Consider the following 20,765-nt stretch of genomic DNA (forward strand, 5'->3'; position numbering starts at 1 on the left):
GAACCCACGAAATGCCCCATCAGTGCAGTGCTTTCCTTCCTGCAAGAAGGGTTGGAGCGAAGGCTGTCTCCCTCCACCCTGAAAGTGTATGTTGCCGCCATTGCCGCACATCATGACGCAGTTGATGGTAAGTCCTTGGGGAAGCACGACCTGATCGTCAGGTTCCTGAGGGGAGCCAGGAGATTGAATCCTCCTCGTCCTCCCCTCGTACCCTCTTGGGACCTCTCAGTGGTCTTAACTGCCCTGCAGAGTGCTCCCTTAGAGCCTCTGCAATCAGTGGAGCTTAAGTTCCTGTCAATGAAGACAGCGCTCCTGGTTGCATTGGCCTCCATCAAGAGGGTAGGGGACCTGCAGGCATTTTCGGTTGACGAAGCGTGCCTGGAATTCGGGCCGGCTAACTCTCACGTGATCCTGAGACCCCGGCTTGGATATGTGCCCAAGGTTCCTACCACACCCTTTCGAGACCAGGTAGTGAACCTGCAAGCGCTGCCCTTGGAGGAAGCAGACCCAGCCTTGGCACTGCTCTGTCCAGTACGCGCCCTTCGTGCTTACGTAGACAGAACGCAGTGTTTCAGGACCTCAGACCAGCTCTTTGTCTGTTATGGTGGGAAGCTGAAGGGAAAGGCTCTCTCCAAGCAAAGGTTGTCTCACTGGATAGTGGACGCCATTGCTTTGGCTTACCAGCAGCAAGGTCGACCATGCCCCCTTGGTGTGACGGCCCACTCCACTCGGAGTGTGGCATCCTCTTGGGCTCTAGCGCTTGGCGCCTCGCTAACAGACATCTGCAGAGCTGCAGGCTGGGCGACACCTAACACGCGAGATTCTACAATCTCCGAGTAGAGCCCGTTTCTTCTCATGTACTCGCTTCAACTAGCCGGTGCTAGATTCTGCTCAGGTGTCTTCGCTTGCTCGCCATTCCTCTCCACGGACGGGATACGTGCGATATTCCTCAGGTGAGCCTCATAAGCCCTGAGTCTCCTCCAGCACTGACGACGTCAACGCCAGAGTTATGCCACTGGCAGCTTCGCGCTTGGCTAGGTGTCTCCATGTGCATGGTTCCCTTCGGGCGACCCCCACATGTGTATTCCACTGTAAGCCTCTTTGAGCATGTGTCTTTCCCTTGGCAAGCCACCTTGCCACCCCTGGGGTTGAAATATTCCACCTGCGGCTGGACACCCCAGTGTTACTCCGTATGCAGCCCTTCGGGGTCATATGTGTATTCCAAGTCCCCCCCTTCGGGTTGGGCATGATTGCATATTTCCACTGGATATGCTTCCCAGTGTACCTTGGTATTCCTGTGTTAAGTAGGACTCCTTCGTCCGTGCTAGTCTCACGACAGGGAGCTCAGACTTACGCAGGGCACTGGAAGACAGTCGAGAGGTGGCATGATTATACGGGAACCCCATTCGTCGTCATCCGACGTAACTCGGAGTGACAACGAAAGGGAACGTCTCGGTTACTTATGTAACCCTCGTTCCCTGAGTAGGGAACGGAGACGTTACGTCTCCCTGCCACTTCCGCTGTACCACTGGAACGCCTGAGTTCAGTCTCGGCTCCTCAGCGAAGACATATCTGCATGTTGCCAGCGACTTCCTTTATACCCCCAGGGCGGGGCGGAGTTACGCTATGCAAATTCCGCAGACCCATGGCATTTCTTTGCCATTGGCTTGTGTTTTAATACTCAAAGATGATAGGATTTCTAAGCGAAACCCCATTCGTCGTCATCCGACGTAACGTCTCCGTTCCCTACTCAGGGAACGAGGGTTACATACGTAACCGAGACGTTTCCATTAAACGTGTTGTGCACCGTGACACAAAGATGACAAAAACCTGCTGATTTTACATTACAGTTTTTTTCAATTGCTTAAATGATGTTTTATTAACAAAGTTCGGGAGGAGCACGTTCAAATAATCAAGCAATCAAGCAATCAATCAATCAACTCATCAAACAATTACCATGTCTACCCTATCAGCATGAGAGGGAGCATATATATATTCACTGTCAACTCATCTAACTTCCTTGACAGTTTTCAGCATCCCTCCACCACCCCAACTCCTCACTCTTGGCTTGTTCTTTCACAGCCAGGAATACGGGGGGAGTACTCTGGGTTCAGGCCAAATACCGAGCCCGGAGCCCTCTCCTCGGACAGCACGCCAAATATGCATTTATTCTATCTGACTTATTTGTAAGTGTGAACTCGTGAAACACAATTTTGAAAACAGGGCCCGGTTTTTCAAACCCCTTCACACAATTAGCACAACACCTCAGATCATTTGCAAAATGGAACACTTTCGTCGAAACTATACAATGTCTTATAAAACATTCTTTTGTTGTCATAACATAAATACAACCATCATGGTCTGATTCTGTCTGAATCAGTTAAACACTCCTGTGCTCAACCTAAAACACCTTTAGCATTTACACAGAGAGTGTAAACACCACATGACACCAATTGTGCAGACTAATGAAAATATTTCTTTATTTTCATGTACTCAAGTCAGCCAATACTGAACATTTCAACAAAACATTTTCCAGTTTTCATACACCACTTTAGTTGAGGGGCCACACACATGATGAAGTCATTGATAAATAATGCTTAGTTAATGATGACTACTGTATTTGAATGCCAACAGAATTCGTATGTTATGTGCTGTGATTGGCCAATTTGGGGGTCTGTCCATTTACCTGCAGGCTATGAAGAAGACATGAACATGCTGGATAACTCAGATCATAATGAAAACACATTGTTCATCAGTGTTTCAAAGCACCAAGTCACCACTTTAGTTGAGGGGCCACACACATGATGAAGTCACTGATAAATAATGCTTAGTTAATGATGACTACTGTATTTGAATGCCAACAGAATTCGTATGTTATGTGCTGTGATTGGCCAATTTTGGGGTCTGTCCATTTACCTGCAGGCTATGAAGAAGACATGAACATGCTGGATAACTCAGATCATAATTCAGAAAAAAAGTTCTCACATTAATTGATATACTGTTCTAGCCTGTATGCATGCATTAGATAATGTGGATTTTTGTACATTCCTTTAATAATTTGAATAGTAGTCTTGCATGCATGAATTAATACTTTTTTATGCATGAATTCATGATGATTCATGTACCATAACCATAGCTTTATCCACAATGGGTGGTAAAGACCAATTTTTTGTGTGAACAAAGAAAACATCATGATCATGCGTAATAAATCATAATTCATGATGATGTACTCATCTTAGTTAATGTTTTAATTAAGGTGTTGTTCATCCATGAAGTCATGAATGAAAAACGTTGAACTCGTGTTAGTTCCTGATGATTCATGAGATATTAATGCATGAATTAATGCATATTTCATGCATGAATTTATACATGAATTCATGATAATTCATGTACCCTTACCGTAAAGTGTTACCGTTTGTGTATGTGTGTGTATATGAGTGTTTGTGTGTGTGTGTGTGTGTGTGTGTGTGTGTGTGTGTGTGTGTGTGTGTGTGTGTGTGTGTGTGTGTGTGTGTGTGTGTTGTAAAATCTTTGTGCATATTTTAAATGCAAAAACTACACCACTGTTCTGTTTGCTGTTGATATGGAGTTTCCAGCTTCTGTCTAAGAAAGTGTCAGGTTGACTCAGCACCACATTGAGGTTTGGTTTGAAGTGATTCATTCAGATGTTTCATACATCATAATCAGAGAGTTCTTGTGACGCGGGACAGAAACTGTTTTCTCTTTAGAACGATGCGTGAATATTTGTCTAACAGCAGAATATTCACCAAATTCACTGTTTGTTCGTATTGAGCATGTTTTGAATTAATCTCTGTAATGAAGCTTTACAGAACTGTATGATTTAACACTGATAATAATTATATGATGTTTTATTAATATATACAAATTTGGTTGGTCTAGTCCAAATAGTCTCTGAGTAACTGAGAGAAAAGCTAAATGTGTTGCAACTGTCCCCGGTCTCCCCTAGTTATACTAGATTATAAGATATTATATTCATTTCCTAGTTAAAGATCATCTGTTTTGTTCAGTATTGTCTGAAATGTTGACTACACCCCTTGAGCGTCCCATACACTCGTATAACATTACAAGAGGAGGCGTGTGTATGAGCGAGGAGAAGATCACAGTCACTCTTTCTGTCATTCTGAGCTGTGTTTCTCTCGGGACGCTTCCTCTGCTCTGCACAAGGTGACTAACACTTCCTCTTTCGTTCTGTGAGAAAAGATTGTATTCATTTATTTAAATATGGACATTTGTCTTTCTATATTTTAGTGAAACTGAAGTGGAGTTTTTTCATGAGAAATGAATGCATTTGAGAATATAGGTTATAACACATATATCACAAACCACAGACACATACGGGAGAGAAAGAGAAGAATGGCAAGCAAAAAAAGACTAAATATGCCAAACATGATCTAATACAATATATTGAACCAAAAACAAACATAAAAGGCGCTGATAGTCGACAAAACAGCATTAATAGTGACAAACCAAACTGAGTATTTATGATGTTTAAGATCAAACTCTGTTATATATCATTCATCATCATCATCATCATCATCTTCTCTGGTGTCTGAATGTGTAAAATCAATTCTAAACTATAACTTTTCATTTACTGAATATAGGCTACAGGAAAAAGGATAATTTACCTTACTGTGGCTTTCCTAGAAGAAAAAGAGTTGCAGAAAACTGTTGGAGGAAGAGAACTGAAAACACTTTCGCATTATACGCCTCTCGGTTGTATGACGACAACCCTGAGCTGTCATTCAGAAGATCCACTTCATATCTACTTGAATCAAGGTGCCTATAATCTTGGTTCTTCAGAGTTACGATCTGGATAATCTCTTGGGACAGTCAACGTCAGCTGGCTCATCTTAAGGTACTCTTTTTTTGTGTTTTTATATCGTCTAGACATAAGATATATCAGCCAGATCTAATGAAAGTGCGTTTCTACACCACGAATTGTATCTCTTGTGCCATTTATAGCCTACGCCGAAAATGGTTTTATGCGTGCATATAATGACACTTTATGACATGAGTAGAGTGAGTACAGTTTTTGCATTTTGATTTTTCACACAAAAATAGATACTGAAAAGAAGTGAATTTCCACATGACATTACATTAGCTTGTAGACTAAGATATTATCAATCAATAATACCCACAAGTAGTTTATATTTTCCACAATTAGCTCATAAATATAAGGTGCTTTTTGTCTTTGTCTAAACTGTACCCATATGTGGTAGAGTTGAGTCAGCATGGTACAGTTGAGACACCCATTTTTAAAGATGTAAAGGTAACTAATCATTCATTGTAAATATAATAAATAAAGACAAATAAAGAAAATAACAATTGGGCAACATGTTTGATTATTCATCCATTTATATTTATTCATTTTATTTAAATTAGCACTGGTTAAAATGTATAAAGCAGGAACAAGATATGAAACAATATTTACTAATAATACACAGTTTAAATATGACAAATATCAAATTTTATTTTCATTTGTGTCCTATGCTGGCTAATTACGACGTTTAACCTGTGATCATAATAACACTGAACAACTAAACAGTGTTTCCTAATAGAGCTCTATCACGGGTACAGTAGATGTGTGTCTCCGCTCGACACCTCGCACATTTCTCTAGCTTTTACAATGACCTTTCATGACACAATACCATGAAATAAGCCAGTTTTTAGGGCACAGAATAACGTTTGTGGTGATTCCAGTTATGTTTAACAGTCAAATAGAGATAATAAGCTATTCATTGTGGAGAGCGCATGGTGAAGTGACCCAGCATGTAACCATCGAGTCAGTGTTGATGCGCCAGCGCTGATTACATTGAAATGACGCTAGAAAGTGATGTTGCTTTAGCATCACTCTTGCACCCTCGGTTAATATTGAAATAATGTTCAGATTTCAATCACAAATAAATACTGTAAATATTGCTTCAACATTACAAAGTGATGTGGTTTCAACGTCCCCACAAATGTGCACCCACATTTGTTGAAACATTATTAATTCAATCACATTCTTCTTTATTTTCATGTTCAATAAAAAAAACATTACAGGTCAAAACATATTTAACATGTATACTGTATAAGGAAAGTAGGAAAACTTCTCTGCACTAGCCTTTCATTAACTGTCTTGCAGAATCCCCTGCATCTGCAACAAGAACAACTATTGCTAGTGAACAGACTCGCACATTAGCAACCAAATTATATTTTAGGATAAAGTAACAGTATTGTATATTGGTGTAAACTGCCTGAAATTAGGAAGCTGGACATTAAAATCTAAGCAAATATTGGTCTCACTGCCAAAGCACTCCTGGAATTGATACCCTCATGATACTTGGAAGATGGTTCCTGGCAGGGGTACAGGGCAGGCAGGGGTACAGGGCAGGGGTACAGGGCTGGCAGGGGTACAGGGGTACAGGGCTGGCAGGGGTACAGGGCTGGCAGGACTCAGTCACGTATGGAGAACTGCTGCACATCTGGTCAGAGGACTCGGAGAGATGGTTAGGCAGAGGTTAATAGAGGGCTGGACAAAGGTCTGGACTCTGGAAGCTGACTGAACAGGAGCCTGCATTTTATTGAAGACTGCAGTGAAACAGATTTTACACGTTAGCAAAATTACAGTTTGGGACGTCCACGTAAATGGAACATGTCATATACTGTGCCACTCAGTTACATAACATCACTGTTATACCTGGAAATTGAAGTCTAGGAGCTGGGCAGAGCTTCCTTTTTTAACTTCCTCTTCTGTATCAGATGTTGTGTTGTAAACGGGATTGGGTCTAATAGAGAAATAAAACTTCAGATACATCTAGGAATTTCATGTTATGATTATTATTTCCCCTTGCCATTCATTAATTGTGTTACCTGGATTTTCTCTTTTCAAACTTCTACTTCAGACTGAATGTCACTTGTGTCGCAGTTCTCCTGTAGATATCAAACCCTTCTCAGCTTCTTCATATGTGGCTGCAAGTTACATGTTGTGAGTGTAGTAACAATATCTGTGCCACCATTTTGAAATTGAACGATGCACCACTGCTTCATTTTTTAGTGCAATTTTCCACCGGACAAATTGCGATTGTTAACTCATGAACGCACACACAAAAAAAAAAAAAACATAAAAAAGATTTACTATCTCTTAGTGCTGTGATCCCATGACGTCAGAAAATTGCGCTAAAACACTCACTGAGTTTTTATTACTTGTTTTTTTAAACAAAATAACTCAATACAAGATTAGTAAGATTAGTCAGCAAAACAGCTCCCTTGGCCGTGTTATAGTCATACAGTCGCAGGTGGGGTGCGAGGCCCTGTGTGAACTTGAAATGCGAGGCCCTGCTCTTTGATGTGGATGCTCAATTGTGCATGAATAACAGTCACACGGACGGACGTAGCAGTTCTAGTTCTATTGCACGCATAATCTCGCTGCAATATTTATATATATGTGTATAATAGTTTTTTATCAGGTAGAATAATACAGCATAATCATGCACATATTCTCAGCTATGACTTTTTGCGATTTATTTCAGAGGGGAAAAAAATCAACTGTGCAACGAGTGGCTTTACATCAAGTCAGCTTTACATACATTTTCGTGTGAATACATATATAAACGTGTATCTTAATGGTCCAGTGGTAGAACTTTTGCTAAGCGCGTCAGAAGTATATTATATATATTTGTCATTTGCCATCATCATTGATTATTGTGAATATTGTAGAGTTAATCTGAGATGCTGTAATAACACTGAGCTCATGCAGATGTTGATCAGGAGTTGATCTGATGTCTCGTGATATGATGTTATATCGCTTTAATGAAACTCTGTCTGTGTGATTGAACAGATTCAAATGAAGAGGAGAAAGAAAATCAGCAGAAATCACAGATCAGCAGAAAACAAGAAGACTGAGAGAAAAATGGAGGACAGAAATGAGATACAAACCAGAGAATCACCAGAGGAAAGAGGAGAGAGACTTGTTAGATGTGACAGTATGAAGAGAATAAAGCCAGACTGTGAGTGTTTGATCATTATTGAACTTTAATTCTTCATCACATTTTATTCTTGTTATTAGATTTACAAATAACCCACAGTTGGGAAAGTGCTACACCAACCCATAGTTGGGTTACTTGTTGGGGTTATTTCTAATATAATCATCGGTGTATGAATGAGTGTATGAATGAGTGAGTGAAAGGGTTAATGTGAGGCGATATGTAAAGAGCTTTGGTGGCCGTGGGTCTGTTGAAAGCGCTGTATAAATGCAGTCCATTTACCATTAACCCCAAATTATTAAGAGAGTAGATTTACTATTCAAACTGATTCTCCAGACTTTCTGCACTATTAAAGCTATAGACTATTGAAGCTTGTGATTGTTGTGATGGAGAACAATATCCCATAAACTCAATATATTTGTGATTTCTAGTCTCCTGTGATCCAGACGAGCCTGTAAAGTTTGATTCTGATGTCAAAACTGAGGAGAGATTCTCATCAAACCCTTCATCATGTTCTCAAGATCACACATCATCTTCATCATCATCATCATCATCATCATCATCACTGACATCCATCAGCAGCTGAAGACCTAAAAACCATCATCATCATCATCATCATCATCATCATCATCACTGACATCCATCAGCAGCTGAAGACCTGCACATCTTCATCATCACCATCATCATCATCACCAACGTCACTATTGGCCACCGCTGGTCATGTGATGCAGGAACCCAGAAGCGCTGCGCTGTTACACTATGAACTCACTCAGAGAAACACACGCAAGAAAATTATATATTTGCGCACTAAAAGTATTCTCGTCGCTTGATAAGCTTAAGGTTGAGCCGCTGTAGTCACTTGGACTATTTTAAACATTGTTTAAAATACAATTTATTTTTTACAAGGGTAGATGGAGTAATGTAGTTTACCACAGGACGCCTGTAATATTAATGGCCAGTTCGCACGGGATAAGAGATCTCAGTAAACCAGCAGAAGTGAGAGGGTTAACTCGATGTGCTCATCGCCGTCACTCCTGTCGTCATGTGTGTTACGCTGATTCCTGACGTGTGCAAACACATATAACCTATATTTATATATATATATAAAACAGTTATGTCCGGTTGAACGATGTATTAATGAACTTCAGACTGGATTGTGTTGGTAATAGGCTCTTATCTAACGGTAAAAGATGTTTTGTGCCTCTAACAAGTGCTGTCGATCTGAATGGTGTGTGTGAAACTCTTGAGTTTTGCCACAGACTCGTCCCAGCGTCTAGAACACACTGATGCTTCTTCAAGCGTCTCCATACTTGGGAAACTGCGGAAAACTACTTTTAAACAGGAAATGACTAAATATTTACGCACATATTTACAGCGGGTCTATTCACACCGGATTAGTGTCACCTGAAGGTAAAAGTCGCCGTAATCTTTACTGATATTGTCCGTCATGATCACTGAGATGCACATTCAGACGGGACTAACATCACAGAGAAGCTCTGATAATCATTACTCTTTACCCCTCCTCTCCATGTTACACTAGTCCTGTCCGAATAGGGCTTTAGTTTAAATCATTTCTATGTGTGTTTGTAATTTGTAATGTACATGCTGTCGGTCTTGATGTTTCTGTATTAGTAATCTCTTTTTATGTCATGAATTCATCAGTTATTCACGAAAAGCCAGCAAAGAAACATGAGACGAATCAGGGCTGACAAGAGTCAAGACACTGTCAGTCATCTTCATTTATATAGCGCTCTAACACTGGTATAGTTCACTGTGTCTGAAGGGCTCCATTACTGATGATAAAAGTTGATTTTTTATTTTTTTAATTTTTTTTTATTGCATGTGTTTGCCATTTTACACAACTTTTTTTTTTTTTTCAATTAAAGCAGTATTCCATGTTAAAATAGAGACAAGGCAATTACAGTCCAGCTTTTGAAGGTATTTTTGAATAGTGTTTCAGACTAAAGATCTCTTTGCTTGAGGTTGCTGATAAATCATGATGTAAAACGTTCAAGGTTTAGTCATTTCTTTAGTGTTGGTTTCATTTCCCTCGCAGCTTTCCCTTGCGGTACTTTCTTTCTTTCTTTTTTTTCTTTTTTTTTTCTCGGGTTGAACATTTTCTTTCTCCCACTCGGGTAACAAAAATGGCTTTGTTTTCAGTGTTAGCTGGTTGTGGCATGTGTCATTATCAGGGGCGTCACTAGGCCCTTTTTAGGGGGCTTCAGCCCCCCTAAACTTCTGCCCAGCCCCCCTAAAACATATTTGATTAATACATTTTTGATCGCTTCAGTCCCCTTTAAAAAAAATCATTTGAAACGGGGGCAAGCTGCGTCAAGTTTCGGCTCCTCCCCTTATCTGAGTCTGCTTGGATTTAGCGCATTTTTCAATCTGCAGGGGCGCCGAGCAGAGCGAACATCAGAGAGTACAAGGCAGAGGTGGGACAAAGTCATTGTTATGCAAGTCACAAGTAAGTCTCAAGTCTTTGCCCTCGAGTCCCAAGTCAAGTCGAGTCAAAGATGAGGCAAGTCCCGAGTCGAGTCAAAAGTCAAAGCCAACAAGTCTCAAGTCGAGTCCAAAGTCCTACCATTTTAGTTTCGAGTCATTTCAAGTCCTCTTACCACAGAAATAAAATGTATACAAATCATGTAAGTCTGTAAGATTTGTATTTATTTAAACCTTTTTTTTATACAATGACATTAATCAAATACAGTAAAAAACAGAATTTAATTTTCACAAAAAATTTCACATGAATTTATTTCTTCTGCTGAACAGAAAGGAAGATATTTAGAAGAATGTGTGTGTGTGTGGGGGGGGGGGGGGGGGGGGTTGTGCAATTGTGATGCAATTATTAATAATTGTGATGTAATTTTTGCATCACAATAAGTGTATTGTGATTGTCAAAACATTTTAGTAACTAAACTGAATTTTATTAGGTTTAGTGACAACATGTTACAATGTTTACATGGTTCAATTTCTGGTAAGCTATACGCTTTTTTATTATTTCAGTTCAATTCAATTATTGTGATTTGATTTAATATTGACTCATTTGGATAAATATTAGGTAGGCTACACAAGATAGGCATTAATTTTTCTCAAGAAAAAAACAACTCACCTAATGCTGTAAACATACAGAGAGCCCTATCAGCTGGCAGTATTAGGTTAAAAATAACACAAATTAAATATAATGCGTTTTTTTTATTATAATAAAAACAACTTTATTTAATGATATAAGTAAAAATATAATAAACATGCAATATAGTACACATATTTAGCAAAATACTCTCTATAGCTCTTTATTTCTAGCCAACTATGGTGCCTATATTATGGTCATTAAATGGCTTTCCTGAGGTAAATGTTATGTGACATAATTGTTCTCCAACTGTTTTATTGACCCCTTTGATTGATGGGTCGATATTATGTATGAGGAATATACATTTCGAAGTTGTACTGTATCTTTCAACAGTGTTCATTCGTGTCACATTTACAAGCGCCAAAACGGTATTTATTGTCTGAATTTCGTAATGAAAGTGACAGAATCTGAGAGCAGAGATTTTTTTATATCATAACTAACCAGGGGTGCGTTTCCCGAAAGCATCGTTAGCCAACTATGGTCGCAAGTTCATCGCAATGTCCATTGAACTCTATTGGTAACGACGGAACTTGCGACCATGGTTGGCCAACGATGCTCTCGGGAAACGCACCCCTGCTCTGTCTAGTCTGTCGATCTCCGTTTCCTCTTTGCTTCGCGATTTTTCTGTGCGTGAGAAAATGGATGTGTGTCGTGAGAGCGTGTGAAAAGTGTCAATCGCGTGTGTCTCACGGTGAATGCGTGAGTTGGCAGCTATGTAGCAGCTAGTAAGTTACGGTACATCTGATAAGGTGCTTAGCATTCGTTCAAATTCGTAGCATGCGTTGTTGCTTGTTGCGCTTCACTGGTTGTCTTGCAATGTGCCTGCTTAGATGCTGTCGAATCAAAACAACGTGGGACACCGTGATTGGATGTCGTGCAGGCAGCGCGCGTGCTCTCTGCATGCATACAGGTGGTGCACATTTTTTCACAGATGCAGATAAACTGAGAGCGGCGCGGCCGTGTGAACATTTTTTCCCCAGTTTTCATGGGAAGTAGCAAGTCTTCCCGAGTCAAAAGGCGCAAGTCCAAGTGAAGTCACGAGTCATTGATGTTAAAGTCCAAGTCGAGTTGCAAGTCTTTGTACATTTTGTCGAGTCGAGTCTGAAGTCATCAAATTCATGACTCGAGTCTGACTCGAGTCCAAGTCACATGACTCGAGTCCACACCTCTGGTACAAGGTGTGTCGTGACTGAGTGCATTTATTGATAGATTGCTATGATATTACATCTGCATCGGTGCAGTTCTTTGTTATAAATGCATTGCAGTTTACATAATGTAATGTTACTGGAGCATTGGGAGCAACACGGGACGGTTCGGTTTCTCATCCAATACCAATACGTTTCACTGCGTTCACCTTCAGCCCTTATCACAGTCAGTGTGATAGTTGTTTTTTATTCCTACAAAAATTAAGCGATTAACACCCATGAAAACATACTTTAGAAAACGATCATGATTTATTTTAATTTACTTTTTAAACTTTAAAACATATTATTTTGTATTTCGGCATTACATTATGCAGCCATGCACAGAAATGATTAAAGACACACATCATTGTCTGAAAGCACTAGATGGCCCAGAGAGAGAAACATCATTATTATTTTGTAGTTTTTTGGAGTTATTTTGTTTTGTATTATTAATAAATATAGTTTTGTATTAAGTAATAATGAATCAGGAGGAGTGTACATGGGCTACATATATTAGAGTAAGAGTATCTAGAGTAAAGGGATTTGTGATTTTCACACACAAAAGTGGCAAATTGATAATTCCTGTTGTTATTTTTAATAAATAGAAATAAATATAGAACAGATTAATCATATTGCCAATAGACAGTTACATTAATACACGTTTAGCTGGTTAGTTAAATTATTTGAAATTAAATAGATTTTCACGGGGTGACTTGATGAATAACCAACCGTATTGTAAAGGCTAAAAAGCTTAAAAAATAAAATAATTTACATTTCATTGTAGATGGACTTAGTTACCTAGCTTTCCTGGTAGCTTTGTCTGAGAAAATGATTCATAAATCAACCTATCAGTTGACCCTATGTTTCCTACTTTCTTCACTGACAGACAAAAATAAAAAGCCTTTTATTTATTTAAGACAGAGCAAGATAAAAACAAAGAGAAAGAGTGTGATGCTGATGAGGTGAGAAAAAAACAGCTGCCCGCACATGGTTTTAAAGCTATTGTCATCCAATTTTTTTGGCCTTCAAAACATCTTAAAATGCACATATGTAGATCAGAGAAATCAAAATTTTCTCGGGGGAGCATGCCCCCGATCCCCCCTAAATACCTCACATTCGGTACCACAGTAATTATAAAACCGTGCCATATGCATGTTACTGGATGAATGAATGAAACTACTTAATAATGAGCATTAGACCATAAACTAACTTTTTTTTTTTTTTTACATCATACCCTCATTGGGGGCTGAGCCCCCCTAAAATGAAAATCCTAGAATCGCCCCTGGTCATTATGAATATTGTTGGGTTATATTAGTACTCATCACTGTGAAAGAATAAAAGGGTATAGGTACATTAGTGCGCACTTGTGGTTGTTCCCTCACTGGATATTTACACCTTAAAGAAGCAAGAACGGATAACAGTGTAAATGTGTCGCTTGAAATGCAATCCCAGGGATTCCCAGGGAAAGCAACAACTGATAAGAATTTAAACTTGTAACAGTGATATATTAGCTATATGAAGTAGATTATGTCACATATATGATTTATGACCATTGATTTATGGTTTTATGACAGGATGTCCTTATATGGGTGTTTTATGATGCCATGTGACCTTTGACCCTGTGTGGTTCTGGTGTGTTTATGGATGTGTGTGTTTATGACTGTAAGCTGCTCGGTGTGACAAGGAAGTGAATGTTTTTTTCAGGGATGTTTTTATTATTGGTGGATAATGTCACGTTAAATAAAATGTTACATGTGATATGATAATAATTTTACATCCATTTAATTCTGATGCACTCAATGTTAAGATTTAAAGGATTGCATCATTACTTGATTTTAACAGGTTTTTCAAATATTTTCAACATACTTTTAACAAACCGGATTAAAATAAATAAAACAATCTCCTTATTTATTGCACTATTTTTATTTATTTTTTTAACTCTGACTACATGTGCTGAAAAAATAGAAATAATATTTCATAAAAACCTTTAATATGGCCAAAGATGTAAGGTAACGAGTGTCAAAATGAAGCAGTGATGACGTCGCCGAGAAATCCATGTATTATTTCCTTTACATTGCCTGGTTATTTGGTCTACTGTATTCATAAAACTGACTCAGACTACAATGGTTTTGAGCCTGGGTTACAAACACATTCATACACACACACTTGATGTGTTCAGTTCACTGGAGAACTGCTGGACGGGCCAAACTGAATCAGTAATCAATCAAATACGTTCAAAATTCAGTAACTAATATTTTAGGTGGTTCAAGCGTGAAGTAAACCTCAGTCTATATCAGCTGATATCAGTCCGCTTCAGTGTGTGTGTATTACAGTCGGCATCAGATCAGTCACTAATCTGTTCTCCCTATGTGAAGTAGCATATCAGATTAATGAAAGTATTAAACCTTTAGTGTTTGTGTGAACAGCCTTTAGACTTCAGATGATCATAACAGCTGTGAAGAGAAGATACTAACCCTGCAGGACTTCAGATGATCATAACTGAGTCAACACATTATCATCTATATACTGTAATCTGTATAACACTGTATAACACTGTAAGATAATACACTGTCATCATCAGGATCAGCTCATGTAATCATGTAATCTTAATTCTAATGTAGAAAAGTTCATTTTCTTGTGAAGATGCTTTTGAATGAATATGTATGTGAAAAGCAGTTTACAAACAATCGTAAAAGTGAAAAGAAAACATTCTCTGAAATAAACCCGATCCAGATTGACCTTTGACCCTGTCCTGCAGTCTCGTGTCTCCCTCTACAGGAGATCATCAGAATCACAGCAGAGTTAAAGAAGCTACAGATGAAAATGTCACTTGTTTAAAATAGAAATGAAGGCATTGTAAATAAATGTGTATGAGTGTGTGTTTTCTATTCCTCCTAACACACAGAATATGATCTGCAGTTTTCATCTTTGTCCACTAGATGTCAGAAGTAGATTTGAGGTGAAACTCAAAGGCCTTTAGTTTCAGGATCAGAGACAGTGAAGAGAAATCAGAGAATGGCTGCGTCCGAAACCTCATACTTCCCTACTATATAGTAGGGAAAAAGCAGTAGGCGAGCGAATAAGTATGTCCGAATCCTTAGTATGCATAAAAGAGTAGGCGAGAATTACCAGAGTGACACTAATTATCGCGAGATTAGGGCGTACGTATACTCATAGTGCGTCCGAATATGCCTACTTTCCTACTATATAGTAGGGGAAAACAGTATTTGAAAGGAGTAGTATGTCCGAAACCTCAGTACTCATAAAAGAGTAGGCGAGAAGTTCCCGGATGGCTTACTGCTTCAACCCAGATTTTGAAGAGCTCGAAGATGAATACTTTTCTATCCCAGGAGGCCACGCGAGAGGATACGCCATTATCAAACATCGCGGAGATCAGCGACGCCGGTGCTTTCAAATGTGAGTAAACACGGGTCCTTGTGTTAAAATTGCAAGTGTTGAACTACTGTAGAGTAAACTGTTGAATTGTTGAAGGTGTAAAGACGTTACACAGTATTGTATAGTTGTGATTTTGCCATTAAAATCACGTTTTATTATGTATAACGTTAGCTAACAGCTCTCCAGTAAGGACATGTTACATCTCTAAAGTGGATTTAGCCTACATAAACCATATCCACCTGTTTCTCCAGCAACCAATGGGCGATTACCTACTTCCGCTTTCCGGTATTGTGTTTCCTGTTCAGCGGCTAACCTCTACGTGCTAAGTTGCTAGCGTTTGAACTTGATAACAAACTAAGTTGTTAGTGCCATAATATCAGAATAAGTTGTGTTTAAATGTTGTTAACATGAGCTCAGGTTCAACTTGTGCCATTGTTGGCTGCCATAACAATTCAAAAAAATTGAATATTTTGTCGGAAACGTCTTGCTTCGAACATCAACAACTTCGAAGAAATTGTCCGTGTCCATCGTCCTATGCTTTGCACTCCATGCCAAGGAATGAGGAACGCAAAACAGCGTGGCTTGCAGCTTTGAAACTAAAACACCCTCCAAAGAGAGTGTATATTTGCTCTTTTCATTTCTTAAAAAAAAAGCCAACCGAACTGCATCCTGATCCGGAACTTTTTCTGGGCTACGACCGACCACCTCCGAAGACGAGGAGAAAGCTAGTCCGGCTAACGTTAAATGTGTCGGAAACGGCTAGCAGCAGCAATGAAGACTTCGAAGGCAGTAAGTTAAACTGTAGCTTTACAGTTATTCCATGTTTTATGCATTAAGTTATATAAATACTGGTTATGTAACGTTGGGCTGGAAACTGAAATGACGTAACGTTAAGCCAAACCTTACTTTTAACTTAACGTTACTAGAATTCCTTTTCGTGATATGTGAGATCCGGGACGGCTGAAAAAAATTCAGATAAACACCATTTTAAAAAGAAAACGTTACAGACGTTAGGGTTCTGCTTAAGTACTTCATACTGTATGCTGATGCAACGTTAGTTTGACATATCAGTGTTGTATGAGCTCAGAGAAATTTGCTGTTTCGTTCGTCATGTGTTTCACTCATTATCAGATCATCCCTATACGTTCTTCTACTCCACTACATTTCAAAAGGCAAATATTATAGCCTGCTTGTAAGCCACTACAATTATTTGAGAGCTTTATTTGCTAGTTGCCTTTTCAGTTTTAGATAATTAATGCAAAGCATACATTTACTGTTCAATTATGACATGTTGTACTTCTAGTGTTTACTTTACTACTGTGTAACTTTGGCAATACTTTCGTTTTGGTCAGACTGCTCAGCGGGCCAGTCCTCAGCTGCTTCAGACCAGATCAGCAACTCAAGTTCTGCAACTCCCATTCACCAACAGTTGCACTCAGTCCATACACAGTGGGAGGACCCTGCCCGACAAGATCATGATTACTGCAAGGCAGCCAGCAGAAAAGATGTGCAGGATAAGATGACTCAGAGTGATGACATTGCCTACTTTTTGCTTCAAAGTAATGCGGATGCTTTGCTCTACACTGGTCTGAATCTAGAAACATTCGACATTCTTGTATCATCACTGGAAGGACATGCCAGTAATTCATTTACAATGCCTGTTCGAGATCAAGTTCTCATGACACTTATGAAATTAAAAACAAACCGTGTAATAGGTGATCTAAGCAGACAGTTTCATGTATCACTGAGCATGGCTAGCAGGATAATCTCATATTGGATTGACAAACTGGAGGAAGTTTTCCGACCTCTAATTCCATGGCTTCCAAGAGAAACTATTCAGGCAACCATGCCTGCAGCCTTCAAGAGGAATTTTCCATGTACAACATGTGTTATAGACTGCAGTGAGAGCCTTTTACAGAAACCCAAAAACCTTGATTCCAGAGGAGAAACATACAGCCATTATTATTCACATAACACTGTGAAATACCTGGTAGCTGTGGCCCCATGTGGACTAATTATGTTCATTTCTTCAGCATATGGAGGGCAATGCAGTGACAAATTTATCACTATGGATTCAGGCATATTGGACTACTTAATGCCTGGAGATGAGGTCATGGCAGATAGAGGCTTTACCATAAAAGACTTGCTGTTTGAGAGAAAGGTGAAGTTGGTAATGCCTTCTTTCACAAAAAAGCGTGGACAGCTAACAGAGGAACAGGTGACAAGTACTAGACGTATTGCACATGTGAGAATTCATGTTGAAAGAGCAATTCGGCGTTTGAAAGTTTACAAAATACTGTCCCAGGTTGTTCCGATCACTATGGCTCCTAAAATTGACAAGATTCTAAGAGTGTGTGCTGCTCTTGTTAATCTGAGGGAGGATCTTATTCGAAATTAGGGCTGCAGCTATCGATTTAGTAATCAGATAAGAAATACTTTTGTTTTATTGCTAGTTTAATTTTCGGAAATAGTAACATTTTTATTGCTTACAATATCGCTCAAAAACTAATCATTTTTAGTGCCATATTACATTGTTTTTAAAGAAAACACAAAATTAAAAAACAACTTCAAACTACGGCATACATTAAACATACATAAACATTACCTTCAAGGGATAGTTCACTTTAAAATGAAAATTCTGTCATCGTTTACTCACCCTCTAGTTGTTTCAAACCTGTATGAATTTCTTTCTTCTGCTGAACACAAAGGAAGATATTTTGAAGAATGTCAGTAACCAAACAGTTAACTGGAACCATTGACTTCCATAGTATTTTTTTCCTACTATGGAAGTCAGTAGTTCCAGTGCAAAAAAAGACTACAGTGCAAAAAAAATGCTTTTCTTACTTAGTATTTTTGTCTTGTTTCCAGTCCAAATATCAAACATTTCTTAAATCAAGAAGCATTTACTAGAGGAGTAAAATGACACAAGATATTATGTCCTGTTTTCCAGGATAATTTTTGCTTAAAACAAGCAAAATGATATGCCAATGGGGTCAGAAATATAATCTTAATTCAAACAGAAACAACATTATTTTTCTGACCCCACTGGCTGATCATTTTGCTTGTTTTAAGCAACAACTCACTTCATTTTGATTTATTTCCCCCAAAACAAGACATAATATCTTATGGCATTTTACTCCTCCAGTAAATGCATCTTGATTTAAGAAATGTTTGATATTTGGACTGGAAACAAGACAAAAATACTAAGTAAGAAAAGCATTTTTTTTGCACTGTAGTGTAAAAAATTAAATCAAATATAGGTGATGAAATCTTGAGCATCAGTAATTATTTTACTAATTGCAATAGATTCATCTTTCTATCCCCTTCTGGAGCAAATGTGTGGAGAATTCATTGTTCATATCAAGAAACAGTTTAGTGTGAAAGAGAGATCAGGACCAACAAATGAGAACAAACTAAAACACGAAAACTAACAAAAAAGAAATCTTAATTCAAGTGGAGAACAAGATTATGTTTCTGACCCCATTGTCAGATCATGTGCTTGTTTTAAACAAAAACTCACTTAATTTTTATTTATTTATTTATTTTCATCAGAAAACAAGATAGAATTTCTCATGTCATTTTACTCCTCTAGTAAATGCGTCTTGATTTAAGATTTTTTTTATATATATATATATTTTGACTGGAAACAAGACAAAAATACTAAGTAAGATTTTTTTTTTTTGCAGTGCAAATATTATAACATTCATATTTATTAATTTAGCAGACACTTTTATCCAAAGAGACTGATATGACTGATTTCTGTCTTGTTTTCCAGCACAAATATCCAAACATTCTTAAATCAAGACACATTTACTGGAGAAGAAGCGAAATGACTGAAGATATGAAGTGTTGTTTTCTGAAATAATTGAATGAAGTGAGTTTGTGTTTAAAACGAGAGCAAATTTCTGCCAATGGAGTTTTTGCTTTGAATAAAGTTATTTTTCTGACTCCATTGGCAGATATTTGCTCTTGTTTTAAACACAAACTCACTTCATTTTATAATTATTTCGGAAAACAATTTTCGTCAATGCATCAACTATGCATGACAATAATGTGTGAATATGTTTACAATTATTTGCAATACAATATTTAAGGCCTTAAAAAGGTCTAAAATCAGAGCAGAAAGTCTTAGATTTATGAAGTCATGGCATTAAATGTTGCATGCATGGGAAAAAATATGTTCTTCCTCAATATTTCTGTCCTGTTTCCAATAAAAATATCAAAACATCTTTAAAGGCACAATATGTAACTTTTTTGCTTTAAAAATAGCAAAAATCACTATATCTATGTTATATATATTTTTTAGTTGTGTACTTACATTATCCCGACTGTTTCCAACAACTTTCAAACCAGGAGAAATTTGTAATTTAATTCGAAGACACGTCCCGTTTCTTTATTTCCATTTTGTCGCCGTCAATGGCGTCATATCCGCGTTGTCCCTGGTTTCTGCTCGTATTGCCATAACAACCAGAGCCCTCTGATAGTAACCAAGGCGACAGACGTGGACAACTGTTTAGTTCGCAATGTCTATTTGCACGCTGTTGTTGTTTTGTTCAAACATTATGGACCATGGCAAGCAGACTTTGGATAAAAAAGGAGAACTAAAACGAGGATCAATATCAGCGCGGTGTTTTCGAGATGCCGAGAGCTCCCATAGACAGTTTATAAACGAGAGCTCCACGTCCGAGACTTCGACCGCTCCTACATGTACTTATTAAACAGGTGAGCACATTTACATAAAACTAATCAATGTTATATAGTTCAACAATGATAAAATGTTAGAATATGATCTGTATGTTATTCTAATGTTGATCTAGTTTACTGCTAGTCTCATACAGACAAACTAACACATACTTTTCAACACATTCAAATGCAGTTTAGTGTGATAGTGTAATGTTAGACCAAGTGAAACAGCGCTGCGTTACCTCACAAGTTTAATTTGTCTAATAAACTGACCTGTGAGTTGTAATTCTGTGTGTAGTTCGGTAGAATGAAATGTCCATATTCCTTTATATCCGCGGGACTCGTGTCGAGTGTGGAGCTGATAGCTGTCTCTTAGCAATCCCGAAC

General features: G+C 38.3%; 1 protein-coding gene across 1 annotated transcript; it reads left to right on the plus strand.

Moving 5' to 3' along the window:
- Nucleotides 1-4,175: 4,175 nt before the first annotated feature.
- On the plus strand, nucleotides 4,176-8,597 carry LOC307144487 (uncharacterized protein). Its single transcript, XM_079846888.1, has 3 exons — nucleotides 4,176-4,185; nucleotides 7,841-8,009; nucleotides 8,417-8,597. Exons 2-3 carry the CDS (start codon nucleotides 7,847-7,849, stop codon nucleotides 8,569-8,571), a joined length of 318 nt encoding a protein of 105 aa, XP_079703014.1. The 5' UTR covers nucleotides 4,176-4,185; nucleotides 7,841-7,846; the 3' UTR covers nucleotides 8,572-8,597.
- Nucleotides 8,598-20,765: the final 12,168 nt, after the last annotated feature.

Source organism: Squalius cephalus, assembly GCF_949319135.1.
Source record: "Squalius cephalus genome assembly, chromosome: 17".
Lineage (NCBI taxonomy): Eukaryota > Metazoa > Chordata > Actinopteri > Cypriniformes > Leuciscidae > Squalius > Squalius cephalus.

Bases quoted from the DNA above. Each gene is read 5' to 3' on its own strand.
- LOC307144487 (XM_079846888.1), top strand. From the start codon at position 7,847: ATGAAGAGGAGAAAGAAAATCAGCAGAAATCACAGATCAGCAGAAAAC. The intron at 8,010-8,416 runs GTGAGTGTTTGA...TGTGATTTCTAG, and splicing joins GAAGAGAATAAAGCCAGACT to TCTCCTGTGATCCAGACGAG.